Raw genomic sequence first — 25344 nt, 5'->3', positions numbered from 1 at the left:
TGATCAGTTTTCTTTTATAAATTTTAAATATATTTTAATGGCATTAACTATTATATTTAATGTTAATTAACAAACTAAAAATTACTTCAAAACGCGTGATGACTCATTCTAGGATTTGTCCTAAATTAACTTAAAAAAAAGCACGTGATAATTGAAACATTAGAATATACTTTTCCATAGAGAGAGGGAGAGAGGATTGATTATTCTATGATATATTTCTAATATCCATGACGTATATTTTAACCTTTCTTCTTTCTAACATAGACATAAGAAACGTGTAACAATTTTTTCCCCATTTAACAATTACCAATATATTAATTATTTATTTAATCTAATTTATGCGAAATTTTATGATGATTATTGTTAATACAACTATCAACAGTTCTATCATTATTATCACGTGACACTTTGCGCATGACGCTTTTTTTCGCTGACGTGACGTAAGCCTTCAAGAAGAAATTGACGAATAGGAAAAAATACGAAGAATAAACGAACAACAAGAAAAACGATACGTCATTGGACAGTCCACACTTGTTCCCAGTTAAGAGCATGGCGGCGGAATAAACGCTAGCCGCTAAGCCTAACATCATTTGAACAATCTGAATCGTGGTCACCATCATACTGACCCATTTGGGTGGCCGGAAGTTCATGGCTCTTAAGGCGTAATACGAATACATGACGCTATGTACGGCGTAGTTCATGACCATGATCCAACGACCCATAGCCGGGTGATCGGAGTAAATGTACCAGCTAAGTACCAAGGTCAAGAAATGATGGAACCAGTGCAAGAAAATCAAGTTGCGTTTGCGAAGAATGACAAAGGCGGTGTCCAGTAACTCCGGGACCTTTGAAGCCGAAAACAGGAAACCCCAGAAGGCAGTGATGACGTTAATGTCCGCGTAACTTCGATTGCAAACCGAAAAGTGGTAGCCATACCTAAAAGAAATATTTGGAAAATTAGGCGTAGTGTTAGACCACCTTGTTGTTGAGTTAAGATATTACATTGGTTCAATTTTGGAAGTTATATTACTATCGCCAATTTACAATCTAGGGCAAAGAATCATACCTGCTTATAACGTGAAAGAACTCCGGGAACGTCCTGACAAATCCAACGATACTGAAGATAGCCAATGCCCAGTTCCAGATGATAAGGACACCGTTTAACTTCCAGGCCGTTCTGGTCCTCATGAAATTCCGTAAGGCGAAAGCCCCGAATATGTACAAAACTCCAACCATAAGACTTATGGACCAATTAGCTTCCATCCAGACCCGGGTCGAATCACGGTCAAAGGTCTCTTCGAATCCAAAAACGTAAGAGTATTCCGGTGAATACGGAAACCGCACTAATTTAGTCCCGTTCATTTTAATTAATTAAAACTCGATTAAAAATATAATACTTTAAAATTAATAGCTTTAGGGCACAACCCAAGCGTATGTTAAGGAGCCACGACCACGTTTAAATATAGATTAACACCGACAAATAAAAAATTATCTGCTGGGAGATTTTCTTTTGTCTTTGCCAAACAAAGACACTTAAATTTCGGTTGCGATAATGTCGGAATATGTTGTCGAGTTTGGTTTTTTTTTTTTTTTAGTATTTCACAAACTAAATAGTTCAATTTGCGTCAGTCAATCCGTTGTTTTTTATGTAGCAATGTTTTAGATGGATGATTTGGATTAGATTAATTGCAACCCTTTGTTTATTTGATACGGGTTCGTGGTCACCTCTTTTTTCTTCGAGTTAGTGAGTGATGAATTGGGTAACAAGAAAAAAAATGAACCAAACGAGCTATCAAATCACTGGCTCGTATCGCCAGTCACAAATTTGACGAGTGTGGTTTTCCCTCTCCTGAAATTACATAAATTTTCAAGGTTATTTAAATTTTAATATTTTTTTTGTCATTAATCATACACTTATTGGAAGGATTGGGGTTAACAATCTCACTTAACTAATTATATTAGAGCAACGGGGGTTTTAGAGAAATTAGATGGTAAAAGAGGTAAACATTGTTCCACATGAAGTTGGTCAAAAACCATTTCGAAATCTCAAAGAAAATTATATATACTAACCTAAGTTTATTATTAGGGCCATTAATTTGAATAGATTTAATCAGAAGGGGGTAATAGAAGAAGGATGCCACTCTGTAACCTCTTAATACTTTAGTTATGTAACATAATTCTTCCAAGTCTCACCCTTTTTGTTTGCTCATCAAACTTCAGATGGGAAGAATCATGTTACTCCTCTTTGTGATGTACACTTCTCTCGAAAAAAGTATTATACACTTCTGATATAATGTACCTACTTATTGGCCATAATATACTTTTAGGGAAATTAATTTCCACTCCAATGTTATTACTCCACATGTGGAAAACAAAACGTAATGTCCTTACGCAACCCCCCCCCCCCCCACCAATCAAGATTTTGGCTAAATTTCACCATTTCAAGATAAATCTTGGATTTTTTTTCTTTAAATACCAAGTTTTTAATTTACCATTTTTCCTCTATTGATTTTGATAAATGGTACATACCTTAAGGGGTTTTTTAAAACTATACGATTAATACGTTATTATCAATTTTTAATATTTAAATACGAGTTTTATCATCAAAAAAATATCCCGAATTTTGTTTCCTTTAAACTTAAATGATAATTGTTATAAAGAGTTTATTTCGAGAGACAAAAACGTGGAAAAGTAGCCACCAATTTTTATTTTTATACCATTTTTATTTTTAAAAACGTGCGTTTTAGGTATTATTTTTTCCTGAAAAATATGGATCGATTCGCGTTATTGGGTTTTGTTTTTAAATAAATACCTAAATCTGCTATGGGGGAATTTTGTTTTTAACTTAATCTCCAATTTCTATTTAAGTTGATTTAATAATCCTCGTGAATCTGTTTGCTTTTTTGAGAATTGTTTTGCTCAAAAATACCAAGAATAAATCTCTTGGATTACGAAAGATTGTATGGGAATTCTGGTTAAATGGGAAAACCCCTAATCTAATCCCAAGAGCGTTTCATTTGCTTGAACATTGACTTTCATTTTTCTTAGGCTCCGCCTCTTTGTCTATCCCCTTGGCTTTGGGTTTTATTAGCTAACATTGTACGCTATTAAATAAAACTAATTACTTGGGCCTGTATTAATTAATGTTCCATTTAATGAGCTTTGAATAGAAACGTTTGACCTACGTGTGACCTGCTGAGCTTTAACTTTGAAATGTCATAGCTAAATACTTGAAGCTATATTAATTAGTGTTCCACATATTGAACTTCAACTTTGAAATGTCATAACTAAATACTTGAAGCTATATTAATTAGTGTTCCACATATTGAACTTCAACTTTGAAATGCCATAACTAAATACTTGAAACTATATTAATTAGTGTTCCACATATTGAACTTCAAATAGAAATGTTTGACCCCCTTGTAACCTGCTGAACTTCAACTTTGAAAGGTCATAACTCTAACTTGGTTATCAATACTAACGATAAATTAAACTTAATTTAATAGTATTAAATTATTGTGCCTCAAATCAATTACCCGAGCTGGAGACGGCAAAGTTTTAATTTTATCAGAGTGCAGACAAAATTCAGGATGTCTAGTTACCATTATAGGATGTCATAGAGAAAGGCGTAATCTTTCCAATTGTGCCAAGAATTAGGTCTTACCTCAAACAGAGCTCGAGATATTAGAGTTTAAACAACCCCCTTCAGAAATCAAATTAAAATATAAAATTCAATCAATTGAATCTATGATTGATTAAATATTATATAAAAAAAACTACACAAAAATGCAAATTTTATGAAATCGTACTCAATACCACCATGTCCATTACCAAACCCCAAGTGATTTAAAATTTAAAAAAAAACATGAATAAACAAACCATGTTAGTTCCATCGAAGCGAAACTATGTAAAAGGTGTTGAAGCATGGCATTTTTAACTTCATCAGCTCTCAGAAATTTTGGTGTTTTTTTTTTCTTGGACCTAATTACGCCTATAACCTTAATTTGTAATAGAACCCCATTCGCGAGATGCTGGTCACTTCGCTAAATACAAGGTTGGTTAATCAGTGCCATTTGCTCTAGTGATCGCTTCTGCATCACGTAATAATGATGAAGTTTATTGAGGAAAACTCTAAAATTCTTCACACGTCCTAAAAATTTTGTTTTTAGACTGCTAATGGACTGTCGCGTTAAATAACTCGGATTGTGTCGAATAAAAAAGTTTAAAATTCCTTTGGCTTCTATTATAATTAGTCATCATGGAGTAAAATCATTGGAGACTAAAGTAGATACCAGTGCACACCAATAGAATTACTACACAATTTCATTTCCAATATACTAATTCGGAAATTAGGTAATGAGAAACCAACGCACAGGGGCAAGGTTGCCATTGGGGTATTCCGAGGGGCTAATCAACGTCAAAGTTCTTGCACACCGATTACGGATTAAGCGTAATCATTTTAGCACTGTCTAGGACAGGGATTTTAAAGATTTCTCGTAATCAATTTAGAACATTGAAAGGTACAGCCGTTTACACAGAGTGACCTGCCCCTCGGGATTTTCACCCTTGCGCCAGCCGCCAAGAAGGGACGCCATACGGATCCCGAGTTTACTGCACGCGGAAGGTTAGCCAACTCTCACTGCCTCTAGCGGTGCTTCTCGGTGTTGGGAGGATACCCCAATAACGGCCTTGCCCCTGTGCGTCGGTTTCTCTGTATATAATTTCCGAAATGGTCTATAATTTAAATTTGGTGCTTGCAAGGCCTTTTAATGATTATTAGTATAGTTTAAACCGTTTTCTATGAAGTAATTTGTAATGGAGCTAGAAAGTTTCCTTAATAGCGATTTACGTAATAACTAAACCCCTTTATTATTGCTACATGTTGACAGATTGCTGACATAAGTTAATAAACACTTTTAAAGAAACCCTCCTACAATCACGAGCTAGAGAAAAAAGCATTGCATTTTTGCACGCGCTTTGCAATAATTAAAAATAATAAAAATAATCACGAGTTGAATAAACTTAAAAGACTTACCGTTTAAGCAAAATTGCATTGCAATATCCGTATAAATTGCGCCAATTGCTTCATCTTGGAAACTTGTCAAGTAATAATAAAATATGGCACCACCGTAACTTGAACATGCACCGTCCGGGACGTACCTTGGAATAAGATGGACGACGTTCTTTAACAACTGTTTGTTTGAAACTAAAGAAAAAAGGGTTCCATTTGATTAAACGCGCCACTCTTTCGAAGTCACCCTCTTACCCCCCTCCCCCCAAAGCAAAATAATATTAAAAAAAAATGTTATAATTTTTAGAGGAAACTTTTTACCCTAGAAAACGATTAGTTTGTGATATGCTCTTTTAGACCGTAAAAAGTAAAACACTAGCAGAAAAAAAGGGGGTTCCCAAAATGTTTCTAAAAATATATATATATGGTTTTAAAACTTACTGTACTTCAATGTCAGACTTATGGCCCCGTATACTGGCGCTTCAAACCCGAACGTGAAACGTGTTGGTCGGTAAATCTAATGGGGAAAAGTCCCAGTACGTTATTATTACATTTACTATGAAGAAGGTGCATCGCGCATGCTTTGAAAGTATAAACTAGAATTACACGTACTCCTGAATCGAATGGGTTTATTAACAGGAATTTTACCTCATTCATACATGAATATATATTTCATTACTTTTAGTTAGAGGTTCTCGGGTATTATGAACTGACTGCGGTAAAAATCTGTGTAGTTAATTACAGGTCTATGCATGTACTAATTGGGTGTAATCAGGATGTTATACTAAATTCTTGTTCATAATATAGACAAAATTTTACTAAAAGAGGTTCATAATATAGGCCATATTTTGCTAAATGCATGTCCATAATGTATGCTAAATTTAACTTAAAGCAAATGCATCATATAGGCCAAATTTTATTAAAATAAAGTCCATAATACAGGTCAAATTTGAATAATATCAACGACTATTTTATAAAATACATGCCCATAATATAGGTCAAATTTTACCAAATCCATGTCAATAATATAGGCCAAATTTCACCAAATTCTTGTGACCAATAAAGACCTAATTTATCTTAAAGGCTAGATCTAAAATTTATTGACATTAAATTTATAATTTAACCTAATTCAACCATTTCATTGTTAAAAAAGCAGTAGGTTAATTTTTTTTTGAAACAATACATGCCCATTAAACAATTATTCACGGGGCAATTTAAGTTAATTCATGACGTCACCTAGAGGTCACAATTTGATGTATGGGCAACTATTTATAAATAAACGGTCCGGTTTGTTTATTTATAATTATATGTGTTACGTTCAGTCTTACTACGTTTAAAGGCTTCCATAAAGATCAGGTCTTTTTTAAGGAAATTAAAGCTCTAAGTAAGATTGCGATTATAGCGAACGTGACGTGAAGTTGATGCGATATCTACGCTTCTTTTATTTTGCTTAATTTGTTGAAAAACGAGACGCATTTAAATATAACTTTTAAAATAAAACTTACCCTTTTTCCTCGTAAGTTAACGTATCAGATTAACAATAAACTTAAAATTCATAACACGTGTTTTGGTTTCGAACTAAAATTACACAGACACACAAACAATGGTATTAAAACTTTAAATACATGTACAGTAATCAACTTATCATACGTGATATTTTGCCAAATTTGAACATAAAATACAATTCAATATTTATAAATTTTAGAGGCAAATATTTATAATCCTTACTTAATCATTAAACTTTTTAACTACAATACTTAATAAATAAGAGTGTTATGTTTCAAGGAAAAATATTTTAGCAATGATTTACGATTAAGTAGTAAAGAAACAATATTTACAATTATAAAATATTTTATAATAGTTAAAATGTATTATAAAATTATTTAAGAATTTTTCATTATTATAAAATTATTTAAGAATTTTTTCATTATTATAAAATTATTAAAGAAATATTAATTACATTTTTTTATAAAATTAATAATTAAATATTAATTGCATTTCTTTATAAAATTGTTAAAGAAATATATTAATTTCATGATTATGAAATTACTAAAGAAATATAGTAATTTCATAGTTATAAATTATTCATGCTTTTACTACATTTCGGTATCTCTTTGAATTGTATTTGAAAGTCCTTGAAAATTTTATAAAATCATCCTTGCTTATGATTATGTAAATTAAGGTTGTTTTTATTCAATTGTTCAGGAAAATGTCGTTGGTTTTATTTGAGTAGCGGCGACAAATATTTATGGAGGGTGTTTTAATATTTTAATATTCTACACTTTGGATTATGGAATCATTAAATTAATGAAATAGTTTTTAAGTAATATCAAAGATTAATAGTTAATGATACGTGAATAAGCTATTTTATTGAAAACGTTAATTAAAAATTATTAAGGGAACTTTACAAAGATTATGACTTTGGTATGCACGATTATTGTATTAATTCTGATATGGTTTTAGCTACTTAAAATTACAAAAACCACCTCATGAGAAAGGGGATCATTAGGGTTATATTAAAAATTAAATATCACAAACTCACTAGCCGTTGGGGGTTATCTGTATTATTTCTGTTTGGTATATTTCAAGGTGACACGAATTAAATGAAATTAATGCCGCTTCTTTGCTAGTCCAGTTAAGTCCACTTCGATACATCCTAGGTTATTTTCTTTTCTTGACCATTATTAGCGCAATTGACCAAAGATCCGTTAAGACGCGATTTGGGAGCCTTCAAATACTTCGAATAAAAAAATTCACCGAACAGATAAATATAACCGGGAAAAAATGCTAAAACAGTTAGGAGGACCCCGACGCTAATATGACATGCAGTTCCGGATAACATTACGTACAAGGCGTAAAACGAGATGAAACAATTAACGATCATTTGCAATATTTGAATCGTCGTTATAAACATGCAAAATTGACGCGGTAATCTGACGTTTATCGCTGTTAAACCGAAATAAGAATACATAATTGAATGGACGGTAAAATTAATGCTAGCGAAGTATCTAGCGAATGCTGATAAACTCGATAAAAAGAATATGTAAAGAAACGCCGTTGTCGAATGATGGAACCAGTGTAGAAACGATACGTTGCGTTTACGAACGATTAAAAATGCAGTGTCCAAAAGTTCGAACACTTTCGACACGGCGAAAGAAAATAACCAAAATCCACCCACTTTTTCCGCGGTAAAATAATTTACGCAAACGGAATCGTGAAAACCGTATTTTCTTATAATATATAACGTACTTGACCACATTCGAATGGCCCCGAAAGTGCTGAAAATAGCCAGAGATGTGTCCCATAGGAACAGGGCGTATTTAACATTCCAAGGTTTTTTATCTCGCATATAAATTTGACCGTAATAAACTCCGATTAGGTATAAAATAACCACCGGTGTAACGTATATATCGTTAACTTCGAACCATTTCGTAAAGAACGTCAATTCAAAATTCTCTTCGAATTCGAACGGAGTTGGTTTATTAAAGATGGAAAACATTTTAGATGTCGCGTTCAAACGTTACTTTCAACGAGTTATACGAGTTTGATCAGGGAATTGTTTTTATATACTGTATTTGAAATAAATTAAAGTTCAAATTACAGAAATAATGAGCTATACTTCCTCCAATTACATCTACTGGCTTGGTTTGACCTCCCAGGGGGGGGGCAATGTTAAGTTATGGTTTAACAAGGAAAGTGCATTGTCAAGGGGAACAAACTTACTGATTGCTGGGCTAAGACAATTAAAATGATTTCATATTCACTTTAAATTTACAATCGCATCCATCTTGGCTTGTTTAACAATGGACCAAATAGTCTTTTAAATGAGGGAAAGATTTTGAACTTTTTAAAAAGTGCGTACGAACATGTTTGGACAAATGCGTACTTCAAATTGTTGTTCCATTAGATTTGTTTACGTACCGTTGAGTTTGTTATTTAAGTAATATAATGATATATCGGATAATAACCTAGCTAGCTTAAGTATTACCGAAGAACATAACGAAATTATAACCTTTCACCTTTTTACATTTTAAAATAAAACTAAAAATTCAAACCTACAAATTTGAATATGTTAATTTATTGTCAGACCTTGAGTTTATTACTTTGAGGTGACGTCAACTGGGTCGGTATATAGCTTCATTGAAGCTTGCAGTTTATGAACCACGTAATTGAAATAAAACCGATATTAACTAAATTTACCAAGCGTACGATAACTATCTAATTACGTTAAATTATTGCAAAACATTTGATAAATTTCACAATTTTAATTAAGTTATATAATATTTTTAACCAATTTTATCGAAGGAAATATAGTAGAATTCCTATCAAATTCTATATTTTTTAACCTATCCTATAATATTCTATAATTTCAATCATGGATTAAGGCAAGCCAAAATAGTATTATATGAGCATTTTTAGTCCCATATTTCCTCCCTGGATTTTACCAAAAGTTCATAGCCTTTGACTATAGCCCCAAGAAAATTGTTTCTCAACCAATGAAGTAAGAGCTTTTTTTGAGGTAAAGTTGGCGAGATCAAAGTGTAAAAATCTCTAAGATGTCATTATGAGGAAAATTTGACGTAATTTTTTTTCCTGCAATGTTGTTTTGAATACCAATTAAAAGAAACTCATTTTGTAGTTCTATACGGTCAAGCTATAATTTTATTATTAAATGAAACTAATTTTATTATTATATTGTATACGGTTGAGGTTGAACAATCCGTGACCAGCATACCTAATTTAAATAATGACACTTATTCGACCTTGACCATTGTTATATAAATTTTCCCCGTAATTAATTTAGCTTTAATCATAAATTAAATCAAATCAAATTAAAAAGATATTGATTTTATTTTTACTTAATTTAATTACAAAATTATCATTACGCTTACTTCGTTTAATTTAAATTTTTTACAAGATCTTGAATGCACGTGTTAAGCCAAATTAAAATTTGTTTAAAAGCACGCGCCAAATTTTAATAACGCAAAAGGGGTCGGACACATGCCAATATATAAAATTTTACAGACCTAAAATAGCTTGTTAAAATCACGTACAATTTATTTCTCAACAGAATTTTGTACGTATTTATTACAAATAAATGTTTGTTTATTTGTTGGTAAATATATTTTTTTTTTGGAATAAGTACCAATTAACCCTACTTGAAAAACAATTAATTACAGGCAAATATCCGACCCGTGGGGATGGGATTGGATAGGGGATTTTTAAATAATTAAAAATAGTCTTTTACAGTCACAAAACGCACGTGAGAGTTTTGGGGGGTTTTTTTTTAATTAATTTTCTTGGAGCTCGTTAATTTATTTCTATTTCGGAAATATCTTTGAATAAAGAATTTAACAAATAAGAGAAGGAATAAGGCGTATCCAGAACACAAAACTAACAACGCTCTTGGACTGGCATCGCATTGCGATCCTCGAATTACTTCACCGGCGATATAAATGGTTCCTAACAAGGCTCCCAACATTTGGGCGATTTGACTAGTGGTTATTATTAAGGCTACCCATTCCGGGACGCGAAATCTGGCGACTTTGAAAGCGTAATACGAATACATGAATGTATGAACGATATAATTGACGGTCATTAACCAACGCGCGATGGCCGGAGCCTCGGCGAAGTTACTCCACGTGACGAACATGGTAACCACGTGATGAAACCAATGTATAAACTTCAGTGGTTGTTTTCTGGCCACGATAAAGCCGGTATCGATTAATTCGGCCATTTTGGACATGGTAAACAAGAAACCCCAATAACCGGAAACTTTATTTTCGGCGTAGCTGTTATCGCACAACGAATACCGGAAGCCCTCGTACTTTAAGACGTGAATTAACTCCGGTAAGGTTCTGTACGAACCCATTAGACTAAAGATGGCCAGAATGACGTTCCAACAAGCCAAACCGGTACGCAGATTCATGGGAGGACGGTTCTTCATGAAATGTTGACCCATGGTGATCAAAATTAGATAAATGGCACCGACGTACAGGCTGAAATGCCAATTTTCCGCCATGTATCCTCGCGTTTTCGTACCATCGAAGTTATTTTCGAAGGAAAAAACGAAGGAGTAGTTGATTCCAGCCATCTCGACTTGTTGACGGTCGACGCTCGAAATGTTGACGAGCGAATCGTTTATATACGAAGTCGACACTGAAAGAAATTAAAATAAGATATAATATAATCGATCTCAAGGATTAGTTTGTGAACGACTGACTTGGCAACGATTTAAAGAAACCACTTAAAAGTATATTATGTTCATTAATGTCGAAGTTATGATCGAATAATTTTCGACGGAAAAAAATGTGAAGGTATATTAATCGAAATCTTATCTTTAGTTAAACAATGGACTATCCCATTAATTACTTTAAGATAACCCAACGCTCAGGGGGGTTGGGAGGCCACATCTTAGGTTACTTCTCTCATGCAAAGAGGCACCAACTTCACTATACGCGGGAGGCTACCTCTAGCGGTGAAGTAACCCTAAAACTTAATCGTAACATAATAACATTGTTTATCGACTTAGCCATGTCGAAAAAGAAATACTGTAATACAAACTTAAAAATGAATTATTATTAAACCTAAGATGGTAGCCTCTCCCCTGTGTGTTTGCTTCTTTGCAGGAATTGATGGATGAGAGATTGTTATTATAATTTTGAATTAATGTATTTCAGCTATTAAATTTTATTCGCCTTAAGGGATGCAATTTAAAATCTTGATTTCTTTTGAATTGTGATTTACGCGAACTCTGAGCTAAATGCCATATAATTAAATATGCTAAAACCTTTGCTTAATAGTTTCAACAATTGTCCAAATTATAAAGGAAAATTTATGATTATGATATTTTACAAATAATCCCTATTATTAAGTGTAAGAAATATTTGTGAAAAGAAATTACTCTTTTGAAAAAGCTAATTTCAATTCTGTCGTAACTTATTGACTATTGGTTAACTCTAAACCCTCCAATCACGTCACCGAGACGCAGAAACCTCATACAAATACATTGGCGCTACAATCGCCTATACCGAATTGTAGGGGGCGTGCGCAAGGTACGCTGGGAGGTCGCGGGTCACCCATCATTTTTATCTCTCCACCTTACCTCTCTTCTCCCTACTACATCATTATCACAGATATAGATGAGTATTCCCTTTACCACTTCTATAATTTTTTTTTCACTAATGGCTAACTATACTTACTGTCCAATGTCCAGTTGTTTGGGCAAACGCAAACGAGGTTGGAAACGTTACCCTCCATAATTTAAAAATATAAAATCGGAATGCAAATCCTTGCAAATTAACAATATTTCGTATATTTTAATCAAATATTTCGGACTGAATAGCGACAGCCCGTCGAGAGCTTATCCATTCCAATGAAAAATTTAACACTTTCGCTCGAAACCCAACCCTACTTATATACGTCTTCAAATCGAACCAAAACTCAATAACAAATTAAATACATTGCACTTAAGTTCAGGGAGCGTCACGCATTTCCCCGAAATTAGAAACACTTTCATATTTGAAATACCAATTTCAAGAGAAACATCAAATAAACTTACTTGAACTGAGGGAATTTTTTTCAAAGACAAATTAAGGGGTAGAAAACTTGCTTTTGGAAAAGCCCTGAATATTAATTGTTGTTTATAATACACATTTAAGCCCACTTTTATTGCGCAATAAAATGCTTGTACCGCAGCGTTGTTTGTCGGTGCATTGCCACATTTGCAATGATTGTTGGATATTATAAGGTACAGCTGTTTTTTAATACGAGTAAATGTACTAAAAAATCGTAGGATATTATACCACTGTATTTATTCCATTCTTACCCCGGATGTACAGAGAGTCTAGGGCAAAAAGTTTCGCTTCTTCTCTAACGTCATTCGTTGGGAGATGTACGGTTTTAATAACTTAATTGTGTGTGCCACTTTATGTGGTTGTTCTATTCTAAAAATATTTTCGCAGCTACGTATCGGGGGTGTTGAGTTAATATTTGAACGAATATTTTTTCTATTGTGTGAAGTTTAAAGATATTGGTTGATTACTTACAACTACCCTTTTGTTTTATTTACAACATATATATCCTATGAGCAACCGAGGGGTTAGTCACTCCTGGTTATAAGCGTACACATTCTATCCTTACTAAAAATATTATTCACTGTACATCTTTAATTAGTTCCTATCCTGTTAAAATTATTACGTGAAACCATCCAGCATTAGGTGCATAAGGAACTCAGGAGTGATTAGCCCCTCGCATGTAGAAGTTTCCGTATGTTACTTGCCAACAGGGATGATTAAACCCACTCACCCTGATGTTAACGCCAATGCCACGCGCCTACTGGTGGATTTTTCGTGAACTAAAAGTATGATTTGGGCGCGGGGAGGGTATGCAGTGGGGTATGTAAGCGACTAATGTTTAACTTAACAGAATAAATAATTAATTTTAGTTTGATTTGAGGGATGGGTTCTAGTTAGCTTAATATCGTAATCTTAATAAAGTATAATTAAAAAAGAAACGCAAATCATTTAATCAACATTTTTAAGTCAAGAAAATAAAGATAACACGCTGCTAAATTTTCATTGAAATAGTACAAATACACTTTCAAACAGTGTCATGGAAAAACATTCTTAATTGTTAAGATTAATCACAACTGATAACCAACTTTAATAAATATTTTAACACAGTTAGTTTAATTTCTTGCTGTCCTTTTTCGCAGATGGCGTTAAAACGTAATTCTGGACGAAGAAATTTAAAAATAGGATGAAAAACGTACCGTATCCGAATAAAATGGCGGCTAAACTTAAAGGTGGCGTTTCGCAACTACCACCGACGGACAAGTCTATAATGGAGTAGCAAACCCCGAATAATCCGGCAATCATTTGAGTTATTTGCGACGTCGTAATTACCATGGCTACCCATCGTGGTATACTGAACTTTAAAGCCCTCAAAGCGAAGTACGTGTACATGACGGCGTGGATCGAGTAATTCATGGTCATCATCCAACGGGACATGGCGGGAGCGTCCGAGAAGACTCGCCAACATATCAACAGGGTCACCACGTGATGAAACCAATGGATATGGGTAAGTTTTTGTTTCCTTATTATAACAAACATGGTGTCCAAGAGTTCCACGGCTTTGGAAGCCACGAAGAGAAATCCCCAAAAGCCACTGATCTTGTTAAGTACGAAACTACTTACGCATATCGAATGATGCAACCCGTACTCTTTAACGACGTAGATCAGTTCCGGAAATGTCCGATAAGCTCCCAATAGACTAAACATCGCCAAAACAATGTTCCATACTGCCAGGCTCGTTTGTACACTCATCGGTTGTCTGTTCTTCATCAAGTACTTGCCCGTTAATATAAGACCAATGTAGAGAACCCCGATGTAGTAGCTAAAATGCCAGTTTTCTCGCATCCATTTCCGCGAACTGGGACAGTCGAACGCGTCTTCGAACCAGAATATGAACGAGTAGGAAGGTGAGAATGGGAACTGAACCACGGAACCGTTGTTGCTAGACATTATCTTGACTCGTTGTTGGTTTTAAGTACTTGTAGACGTTATTGGGAAGGGTACACGCGTTGAAAATGAACTACGTTGACTACCTGGGTAGAGGTTAGGTTAAGAACTAGTAAACTCTGCGTAGCGTTCAGGCTTGCAAATGGGAAGGTTTTTGTTAAGCACTTGTAGTAGATGTTTCGGAGTGGGGTTTGCCGGAAAAGCTCACACTTGCTTTAAAGGCCCTGATATGATTAATTCAAGTACTTAACTTGAAGTGAGACTATACTCGAGTACTTGGGCTAGCTGGGCTCCAACTAAGGATTATCTCCACGAATGGAGGTTCACATATAAAACTTTCGACTCTGCGCGCGCACTAACATTTAACACGTTGTTAAATGCAGTTGACAATGAGAGAACAAACAGCGAGTAGATGCGAATGTTTGCAATACGTTTACATGACGGAATAATGGTTTCCCAATGTTTTTTAATATTGTTTCCCAATGTTTTTTTTTGATATTGTTTCGTGTTGTAAACCCCCCCCCCCCCCCCCAGGAAAATTGATTATAAAGTTTAATTTTTTAAAAGACCATTCGTCACAAGTAGTCGTTATTTTCCTTATTGAATTGCAATGTTTTCACTTTTGAAGGTCAAAAGTGATTCTGCACTATTTTTTAAAAGCGTTGACATGTTGGTGTAAACGTATCCTTGGGTTCTTTAACTTTTTTTTATAGTTTGGCCAAAAAGGTTAAGAAGTTTAAAAATATTGTTGGTAAGGAGGTCCTTTGTGAATTTGTTTGGGTGTAAAATGAATTTATATCAAAGATTCATGGGTGAATTTATTGATTTCATTTAAATTTTGTGATTGCGGGCGCAACTTACTTAATTTAATTTAACTTCAGTTAAGGCCTCATATAATTAATAAATTGGGTTTAAAATAAATTGCGAAATTTTTAAAAACAATAGAGATTTCTCCACTGGGAAGTAGAGGGCGACACTTCATTTAAAAAAAAATTAAATTTAACTAATTTTAATTATTATAAATCGTTATAATTGCCGAAATTAGCCAAACTTAATTGGGGATCCATTATTTTAGACTAATTATTATTTTATCAATGAGATTATTAATCCGAGTAGTAGAGGGCGACACCAGACACTTAAAAGTAACGAAATTTAATTTAATTCTATTTATTTTATTAATAATTGTGAAATTGGAAAAATATTTCAATTTATTAATTAATTTAACATATATTAAATTTTTATATAGATGGCAATGCTGAATGTTAATTAAATAGTTCAATGGGTAGTCGATAGGGGGCGCTATATCCTTATTCGCTTTACCTCTTGAGTCTTGATGGGGATTTGAACCCAAACCATTGCCTTCGATATATTTATCAAGGCCCGTTCACACCGATAAAATCTGAGAAACGGCTCCCCTATAGCGGGAAACCGTGGCAAACTTAAACGTCACTTTTGAGAAGGAAAAAGATCACAATGCACGGGCCTTTTAGATGTAGGAGGCATTGCCAAACAGATAAGCTATGCTATACTTCCGATTAAAACCTCAGAGCTATAAAAATGATAATATATATTTATAGTCAGAGCGCTTGGATATAATTATACGATTCTAAATCAAATCACAACAAAATGAACTGATGAAATCATCACAACAAAATGAACTGATGAAATCATAGAACCACCATGTTAATTGTAGTCCAAGGACGACTTGATGGTTGTTTAATAAATTAAGATACATGTAATTGGTCCTTTATGAAACTTGATTCAGGGTGGTAAATGTTTTTGAGTTTAATATAAAAATAAAGAAATCCAAGCACATCCTAACTTATACCATTGACTGCTTGGCCCCGTGCTACTTTTTATTATAACCATGGAGTAATATATTAGTAAACCAAGCTTTACCACTCCAGTAATGTTACTCCATAATCAAGCCTAATGGGAAAACAGCATAAGCAATTTACCTATTAGAAAAATAGCTACAGTTCTTAATCTGAATCATAACCTTAATTATGTTAGGGGTGTGTTTGTTTTCTCGTCGTTATGCCACCACATCAGCGTTTATTTTAAGCGACTACAACTCGCTACTGGTAATTGTAGGGAGCGTGGATTACCCTTCCGGGTGCTACGGGTGGGATTTTAGCTTTCCAGTGGGTGTCAATTTCAAAATGATCCTGTAATGATTGTTTAGCTTAGAAATGAATGAAGAAATTAAGGGGATATATAAGTAACACTTAACCCCTTTTTGCAGAAGAATAAATGTTATAAGTGGATTGTTTATAATCCGATTGAACTTTGACCTGTAGTGGTGGGTTAAGAAGGGATTAAGTTTATTTGAAATGTTTGACATTATTAATTCTTAGCTTAAAGAGAGTATGAAGTAAATAAAATGAGTTCCCAAAAGGGAATAGACGTTCTTTTCGAGCCATCCGTCTCTGCATCATGGCACTCTCATGATACAAAAAAGACTACAGCGCATGCGTCAAAAAGCGAGATGGAACTTAGGCAAAGTTTTACACGCGTGTCTTTACCACCTGCGCATCTATTAAACATGAAAATATTGTCCACCATAATTTCGATGTTTTATAGTCCCTTTGAATTTTAATTGAACGATTAATATGTGGGTTATGCCTGTAGCTTTCTTAGTTATTGTCCGATTTCGACCCGGTTAATCTCTTTTTCAAGCCAGACTCGCGTTCTTTAATTTTCATTAATTAATTATTAACTTCAAATTAAAAAAATTGCATATTTTATAGTTTAATTCAAACCAAAACCCCTTTTTCAAATGCGAATTTTTCTCTGAAGGGATTAGGAGCAAAAGAAATCTCCAATTTCAATCTGTATTCGATGTACACTGCCAAGCTCTAATCTTCGCTTTTAAAACCCTATTTCAAACGAATACACCCCGCCTTTTAATGCAGTGCTCTCTCCCCATTGAAATACGAGACTTCAAGTGTCCATAAACAGAAACCGATGCTACGATAGCTTAATCTCATATTAATTAATAAAATAAATCCCTGCCTTTGACTCCATTATATCTAATTTAATAGATAGCCCTATGATATACAGTAAATACTTAAGAACCGGTTATAAGATAGCTATGGGGCAGTTTTTTATTGCAAGAAACCAAAATTACACATAAATTATTACGAAATTTGGGTCTCGAATTTATGGGACAAGCTTGTTTTTAGAAAGTTTTCGGATTTCGGTGTCGGAAATCACTTACTTCCTAAATTAAGAGCGTTTATTTTATCTGATCTCAAAGGGATTGTGAAGTACATAAATATCTATATTTCACGAAATTTTTAAAATATTTTAATTTACAAAATTTTAACAAAAATATTCATTGTGTATTTATTTTAAATCAAATATTTCCTAGGCACTCTGTAAAAAAGTCTGCTAAATTTCTACATATAAATATGATGACCTTTGACCTCAAATATATCAAGGCCCCAGAATTTTTGGCTTAAAAAAAAAGGGCTTTGTCACTACTCAATCAGCTTTAAATTACCTTTAATTAAAATTAAAATAATTAACGAAATTACTCGAGTCATTCGCTGAGAAGTATTTGACCCGCTGACCCCAAAAGGATATTAATATACAATATAGATTTTAGTTTCAAGGTAAAAACTAATTAGCCCAATTTTATTATTTTTTGTGTGTCATAACACCTTTATATTTATGGCAGCATGCTTTGCAACGTGATTTCCTAAGCCTTAACCATCAAAACATCCGCTGAAAAATGCCCTTAAACCATTTATATTACAAAATGGGAAACAACTTTAATTGACGCTAAAACAATAATAATTATTTTAGGCAATTAATATATTTTATAATATTATATTTTATTCAAATTTAACGAACATTAATTGACATGTTTTTCGTACGAAAAAGAGAAAAGTAATTAGCAAAAATTACAGCGACAGATTTTTTTAATTCAAACATCGAGATAATATTTAAATATTGATATTTATCAATTTAAATTTCAATGCGGCGTTTCAATACAAACCGAACGCTATCTCGTTCCGGCCTTTGACTTGTTTACAAAAAGTTATTTATTATTGTCCTTACTCAAAGGGTTTTAGCTCCGATTTATTTTTTCGATAAAACGAGCCGTTACGGTTTCGCATTCTATTTCTATTTAAGTGGAATATTTTACTAAATGATCCAAATATTTTGTATAATACATACATAAAATAGATTATTTACAATTATAATACACCAAAATGTATGTTGCATACGGTATTTCATAAAATTCACTTCCTGGTGCGTTGTGTTTAAACCTGATAAATAATACCTAACTTATTGAAAAATTTAGACAGCTTTAGTACTCGCGGAAAACATTTTTTTTCTTTCTTTTATTTATTTATTTGGGCTTATATGTAAGTATACTGAGCTAGCTGTATTTTATATAGTACACTGAACTTGAATCGGAACGAAACATGGAGGGATAATTAGCATATATATAGGAGTGGCAACTCGACACTGTAATTTTTTTAATAATAATAATAAATTTTAATCCTTTCAAAAGTAAAAGTAAGGTATTAATAAAAAATATTGAATTTGGTCTTGAGCATCTTGTTTTACGCAGTTTTAAACTCTATAATTTTATTTATTTAGTTAGTTTTATTTTTTTTTTTTTTTTTTTGTTCCTTTTAAGTGACGAGCTAGGGCTAAAGCAGCCTTACAGCTCCAAAAAAAAATTTTACATATATATATATACATACTATTTTGGTAATTTAAAACCACGTGCACGTGCAATAAAAAATAAATTCACGCGCATAACGTTTATTTTATTATTATTTTTTTTAATTTCAAAGGAAAAGAAATAGAAATTGCACGTGTATTTTATAAAATATAATTTTTTTATTATTTATTATTTTTTTAATTCAATTTTATTTAAAACCACGTGCACGTGCAATAAAATTAATTCACGCGCCTGACGTTTATTTTATTATTATTTTTTTTTAATTTCAAAGAAAAAAGGAAATAAAAATTGCACGTGTATTTTATAAAATATAATATTTTTTATTTTACTATTTCTTATTATTTTTTAATTCAAACTGCGCGTGCCACTCCTGTTCTCTAAATGTTTTAATGCTCTTAGCCAGGAGGGAAAGAAGGTCCCGTCGTCTCTCCTGTACGGAATTTGTTAAGGAAGAGTTTTATAAATGGGTCAAAAAACGAATAACAAGGTTATATCTATCGAACACCTAGGTGTGTGTGTGTATATAACATTCATTACAATTACGTAATATAATTTTTCGACATCAAGAGGCGTTTTTTTTTTAGGTTCCTCTTAGTAATGACACCTCAGTGCCTTTCACTGTATAAATATCAATAGGAATATAATGTTAATTGCCCTTATTTTATAGAGGATACGCTTCCTTAGTCATTATTACGCGCAAATTTTAAAAGAGTCGTACGTATTTTGAAAATTTTTCATTCATAGAGTTTTTAATTTATTTAAATTACGTTAAATTAACGGACTCTAAATATTTATTTTAGAGTCGTATTTTGAAAATTTTTAAAGAATTTTTTTTTTATTTTTTTATTTTTTTTCATTCATATTATTTTAATTTATTTAAATTAAGTTGTACAGTATTTTTGGGCGAGGGGATACTCACTACGGGGGCGTATCTGATTTTTAAGCAATACAACACGTAATTGGTAATTACGGTAATTACCAAATAGTCCACGTGACCTTTCTCAATTATACGATATTTTTAATTAATTCCTCCAAAATGCAATTGCTCCACATCCTGCCGCCATTTTGGGAGCTATTTTATTCTCCTGTCTTACTACCCCATGCAATGTGACGTTTCACGACGTAGTATGTATTTCCAAAAGTCCCCCAATACCAAATCCTCTACCCCGCATTTGACCCACATTTCAAATTGAAAATTTTTTGGAAGAGCAAAATGTAAGCCAACCTTCTTAAGAATTTAGACCCCCTACCGTTTTTTCGTCTGCATCCCCTTTTATCTTTATTAACTAAATACTAATTAGGCAAAAATTATAAAAAGGGGGTTTCCGATTTTTTGGGGATAAATGCGAGTCCCAAACTGGTTTGTTTTCGCGTGTATAGGTCATGACCCCTTTAAACGCTTATAATACGCGGCCGGTTGGCTTCGTTTTTTTGGGGTTTTCTTTCGAACTTGAACCTTTAAACTAATGAACTGAACTAAACGTCTGTTTAGTGAACCGTTCTAGATTCACCGTAAACTTTATCGTAATTATGTTAAAATTACTTTTATTTACAATTCTAAATGGAAATGAATTAACCAATGGGTCAGATAATAGTTAAAAAATAAATAATAACCATTTTTTTCCAAGAAAATTTAACGCAATTTTAAGAAATTATATTTAACATTAATATATATTCATAATATTTCAATTATTTAATCTGATACATTTGAAAGTTTATTTTTAAATTTAAGTTATTGTTTTTAATATTATTTTTTAAATCTCGTGAATTTTTTTATATATTTCTTTTAATCTTATAGGTAGTTTTTTTCCTCGATATTTCTAAGATTAATTTTAAAATTTAAATTTGAATGTCAACCAGGTAAAGAAAAAAATTATTTTGATTATCATATTTTCATACTTTTTGAGTATTTGGGTTAATATTGCTCGCATTTGTAATGGATTTTAAAAATCTTTCCCTATTTTCCCCTATATTTTATTTTAATTTTCTACAAAAGATGTAGGCATAGATATAAGATTTTAATCACGAGATGAGTTCAGTTCAGTTCAATTCAATTCAATACTTAAATTAAATTCATATAAAATACTTTTTAAAATAAAGAAATAGAAATGAGGGGGGGAATAATTTTACAACCTCCTTCATGAGGTAAATGTTTTTAAGGGGTGTGTACATGGTGGTGTTATTCCCTTTAAGAGTGGAGTTATGATATATAAAAATATGATATAATTTTTAAATTTCTTTCTTACTAATGTATCCATTGTTTTGACTGTAATTTTTCATGGCTTCATTTTGCGTTAAAACATTATGATTAATTTCGACATGCGATTTTACTTTACTTTCATTTGGAATTGGTTTCGATATGTAAGCCTTAACGAAGAAATGCACGAAAAGAATGAAGTAGGATAAGTACAGCAACATTGTGCTGTAAAGAACGGCGTTACTGACATCGCAACGATCCCCTCTCCAATGAGATAATTGCACGTGAATAGTTACAATTACCCCTAGGATCATTTGAGTAATTTGCGACGTTGTTATAAGCATGGCGATCCAACGTGGGACCCGAACTTTCATAGCTCTTAACGCGAAGTAACTGTACATAATGGCGTGGACTGAGTAGTTCATGACGATGGTCCATCGAGCCAATGAGGAATGATCGGTGTATCCGAACCATAACACAAACGCGGTGGCCACGTGATGGTACCAATGCAAGAAAATTAACTTTTGCTTACGCAAGACGATAAAGGCCGTGTCGATAAACTCAGGCACTTTAGACATGACGAAGATCCATCCCCAAAAGCCGCTAATTGGGTTGTAATCGGCGTAACTTCGATTGCAAGCCGAGAAATGAAATCCGTAATTACTCAGAACGTGGATGAATTCCGGCATGGTCCTCAAGGTACCCATGATACTAAAGACGGCCAAGAGACCATTCCAAGCCGCCAATGGGTAACGCAGTTCGTAACGAGTGCGAGATTTCATGTAAGCTTGACCACCGAAGACCGAGAGGATGTAGGCCAATCCTAGGTAGATGACCACGTGCCAGTTATTGGTCATCCATTCTCGTTGGGTATCCTTGTCGAAATGTTCCTCGAAGGAGAAAATGAAGGTGTAATTGGGAGAGTACTTGAACGTTACTGGGGTTCCGTTCGAGTACAAGGATGTACTTCTTGAGGAAAACATGTTTAAAACGAACAAGGAGTCGATTGTCACCTGAAATTAGTAATTAAAGGGAAGGTTTAGAAAAGATATTATTTTCTATCCAATTGGTAGTGATTTTCAAAGGCACGGAAAATTTCATATTGAAAATTGGACCACGAGGACAACTATATTTCCCAGTTATCTCATAAAATTCCCATCAGTTATTCACGCGAATCTCATAAGTTATTTCACGAGATTTTCATCAACTACTTTGCCAATATTAACCATGAAATGGTATCCCATAATTAAAATAAAAAGAATCGAGCTAAATATTTCTCTTTTATCATAAGCATTTGACAGATAATTTTTAAAAATAATATATTTACAAATGTCTGGTTAGAATGATGCATTTTAAAACTGATTAATATCTTCAGCAAGCATGAATGAATTAATTTCGAAACAATATGTTCTTTCAAGTTATAAATTGGCTAATTTTAAATCGAAAATATTTCACATACCGGCGGAAAGCAGACTTTTATAGAGCCCTTTATATAGGACTCGACGTCAAAGAGAGAATTTACCAAAACTCTTCATTGACAACTCGACTCTATCTTATTTCGAATTAATATTTATTTATTTATTTATCAATAATCATAATGTCAACTCGAATTTTTTGCGTTTTTAACCCTAGTTTCTTCTAATAAACACGAAGCGTGGTTTCAAAGTTTGTTTATGAATATTTCCAAATTAATCATTGTTATAGATATACAAGCCCATTCCCAGTATCTTCCATATTCAAAATTTACAAGGGAAAAACCACGCGGTGTAATAATAAAAATAAACCCGATTTTGAAATTAAAATAGTTCAAATATTCCCAAATTTCACTGTTAAACAAATTTCAATATTGAATTTTCCACTGAGTTTACTAAAAAAAATACATAAACTTCTCAATTTCAAACTAGAAATCAATGTTTCTCCGTAAAATAAAAATTTTGACAATGGCCATTTTTTTACCCCCAAAACTAATTGAAAATTTTGTTAGTAAACTTATACTAGGTGATTTGCCCCTCGACTATAATTGTCTGACAAGAAAAATACATCATTCTATCTCTAAATTTAATCAATTGTCATCAAAGTCATTCATATAACAACGGTACAATAATTTTTCAAAAAACATAAATGGAACTTTACCTTGAATTTGAGGAAACCGTTTTTGAAGTTTGGCGAAAATTTTTGCAAACTAGAATTTAATTTTAAGTCACTGACACCGTTTTCTTTTCGATTTTTATAAGACAGTTGTCTTTAGGCTACGAAATTCGCTTTCGTAGTGATTATGGAGGTACATTGGATCATCATCATGACGGTTTTTTTTTTCCTCCTTATTTTCAAATCGTTGCCGACGATGTCTAGGTAGTCCGTGAATTTAACGAATCCACCTCGATCCAGTTTGTGAATGTGTCTATGCGTGTGCTTTTAGGGGGTTTTTCCAAAAAAGATTTTTTCTTAGAACTTCAAATATAGATATAAACGAAGGTAAGGTAAAGAAAATTGGGTACAAAATTATCTAAGGTAAGAAGAGACGATTTTTCCCAATGACCATCGTCTTTAAACATCCAGGATCAACTAAAATATCTTACAAGTCGAATTTGTTCTGTTTAAAACATACAGGATATTTAGAAATAGGCGCTGGCTATATAAATATGACCGCGAAAACCTTTCTAGCGAAACGATGCGCGCGCCTACCGCTCCCGCTTTCAAATCTTTTAGAAATACAAGTTTAATAGTTTGATTCAAGATTTCAACTCTGGGTTTAATTAAAATCCTTACATGTCATTGGTTATTTCTTATAACCCCCGGAATCATAATAAAACTAACCCGTTTATTTCTAATCTCGTCAATATTATGATATAAAAATTGCTTTGGGTTTTTTTGCTTTTTGGCGTTTTGTTGGAATATTATTAACCAATCAGAAACGAGATGCGAATATTATTATAGCCCCCGGAATGGAAAAGGGGTGTTATTTTTATGCAACCAAAAAGAAACTAGTTTCAAAATAATTTTAAAAGTTTAAAATGAAATGAGTTTTTGATAATAGTAGTTAAAACGGTCTCGAAAATTTCGAGGTTACGTTTTAGGTTTCTTTTCTTCAAGGTTGTATAAAAACGTTTCAACTCTAGTAAAAAGTGACCTCAAGATTTTTACGTTGATATCATATAGATAACTGTGCACTAAAGAAATTTCTTAACTTTAACCACACTTCAGGGTTGCCAGTAATTTGTTATAAGAGCAGAAACTGTATAGAATGTTTCTGATAAGTATTACCATAAGTTAATTATACCTCTAAGTACACAAATTCGGGGAACGACTCGGCATCTTTGGCAGGCTACTGTGACGTCAGAACTCGTATAGCGCTAAGATCCGAAGAGAGAAAATTTTAAAATTTCTGTCGCGGTGCAGCCACCAAGCGGTCGAGACGAAAAATAAAATCATCCAGTGGAATAAAGGAGAGTTTTACGTTTCGTATAGGCAGGCACTGGGGGGGAACGAATTTTACTTAAGCAACCCCAAATCCCCCTCTCTCTCGTGAGATAGAGGCGGTTTCAGTCCTGAAACATTCTAAAAGGGATAAAAGAAACGCTAGGCTAGGCAGTACAATTTTGTATTGAAGTTGAGGTGATAAATGATACGGAGAGAGTATAGGGTTTCATTAAAGGGAGCCAGACAAACACTATTGCCATAGAAGTGGTAGCGATTTGTGTACTTAGAGGTATAATTAACTTATGGTATTACATAAATTAAGGGGGTTGTTCTTTGGGAAATCAATTTTGAGGCGAAAATGTAACTTCTATCTCCATTTTGTTTGCCACAAGGTACACTGTTTTCGAGTTATGATTTGAGTGTTTTAGGGATGACCCCTTAATTAATTAATTTAGAAATCATTGTCTAAATCTGTTTCTTAATTAAATTTAAG

At 33.0% G+C, this 25344-nt stretch overlaps 4 protein-coding genes and 2 pseudogenes across 6 annotated transcripts in view; 1 reads left to right on the top strand and 5 right to left on the bottom strand.

The window, feature by feature from the left end:
• Positions 1 to 19: 19 nt before the first annotated feature.
• On the bottom strand, positions 20 to 1505 carry LOC149650837 (very long chain fatty acid elongase 6-like). Its single transcript, XM_089847490.1, has 2 exons — positions 1067 to 1505; positions 20 to 936 (listed from the first exon to the last, which is right to left on the bottom strand). Exons 1-2 carry the CDS (start codon positions 1360 to 1362, stop codon positions 327 to 329), a joined length of 906 nt encoding a protein of 301 aa, XP_089703616.1. The 5' UTR covers positions 1363 to 1505; the 3' UTR covers positions 20 to 326.
• Positions 1506 to 7122: 5617 nt separating this feature from the next.
• LOC149650836 (very long chain fatty acid elongase 6-like) lies at positions 7123 to 8510 on the bottom strand. The gene has a single exon (XM_089847177.1). It carries the CDS (start codon positions 8508 to 8510, stop codon positions 7668 to 7670), a length of 843 nt encoding a protein of 280 aa, XP_089703303.1. The 3' UTR covers positions 7123 to 7667.
• Positions 8511 to 9843: 1333 nt separating this feature from the next.
• LOC149650835 (very long chain fatty acid elongase 6-like) lies at positions 9844 to 12395 on the bottom strand. The gene is made up of 2 exons (XM_089847489.1): positions 12214 to 12395; positions 9844 to 11170 (listed from the first exon to the last, which is right to left on the bottom strand). The coding sequence occupies exons 1-2, from the start codon at positions 12269 to 12271 to the stop codon at positions 10299 to 10301; spliced, it is 930 nt and encodes a 309-aa protein (XP_089703615.1). The 5' UTR covers positions 12272 to 12395; the 3' UTR covers positions 9844 to 10298.
• A 1119-nt stretch (positions 12396 to 13514) lies between these two features.
• LOC149650834 (very long chain fatty acid elongase 6 pseudogene) lies at positions 13515 to 14856 on the bottom strand (annotated as a pseudogene).
• Positions 13963 to 25344, top strand: part of Sec24AB (Protein transport protein Sec24AB) — an 85811-nt gene continuing 74429 nt past the window's right edge. For both annotated transcript variants that reach the window (XM_089847488.1, XM_089847485.1), the window contains exon 1: positions 13963 to 14092. In XM_089847488.1, coding sequence (XP_089703614.1) covers positions 14074 to 14092 — 19 coding nt within the window. In that variant the 5' untranslated portion in view covers positions 13963 to 14073. The remainder of the gene's footprint in view (positions 14093 to 25344) is intronic.
• LOC149650833 (very long chain fatty acid elongase 6 pseudogene) lies at positions 18353 to 24198 on the bottom strand (annotated as a pseudogene). The gene is made up of 2 exons (XR_016370980.1): positions 23565 to 24198; positions 18353 to 22444 (listed from the first exon to the last, which is right to left on the bottom strand). The product of XR_016370980.1 is annotated as a very long chain fatty acid elongase 6 pseudogene (transcript).

The sequence above is a fragment of the Phalangium opilio genome, unplaced genomic scaffold, assembly GCF_054372755.1.
Source record: "Phalangium opilio isolate 3A_F unplaced genomic scaffold, DU_Popi_V2 ptg000082l_1, whole genome shotgun sequence".
Classification (NCBI taxonomy): domain Eukaryota; kingdom Metazoa; phylum Arthropoda; class Arachnida; order Opiliones; family Phalangiidae; genus Phalangium; species Phalangium opilio.
This window is presented reverse-complemented; position numbering and strand designations above follow the sequence as displayed.

Coding starts and splice junctions, on each gene's coding strand:
- LOC149650837 (XM_089847490.1), bottom strand. CDS start 1,362: ATGAACGGGACTAAATTAGTGCGGTTTCCGTATTCACCGGAATACTCT. Junction 937..1,066: donor TTCTTTCACGTTATAAGCAG/GTATGATTCTTT, acceptor TATTTCTTTTAG/GTATGGCTACCACTTTTCGG.
- LOC149650835 (XM_089847489.1), bottom strand. CDS start 12,271: ATGGAGGGTAACGTTTCCAACCTCGTTTGCGTTTGCCCAAACAACTGG. Junction 11,171..12,213: donor AAACAACTGGACATTGGACA/GTAAGTATAGTT, acceptor AATTTCTTTCAG/TGTCGACTTCGTATATAAAC.
- LOC149650836 (XM_089847177.1), bottom strand. CDS start 8,510: ATGTTTTCCATCTTTAATAAACCAACTCCGTTCGAATTCGAAGAGAAT.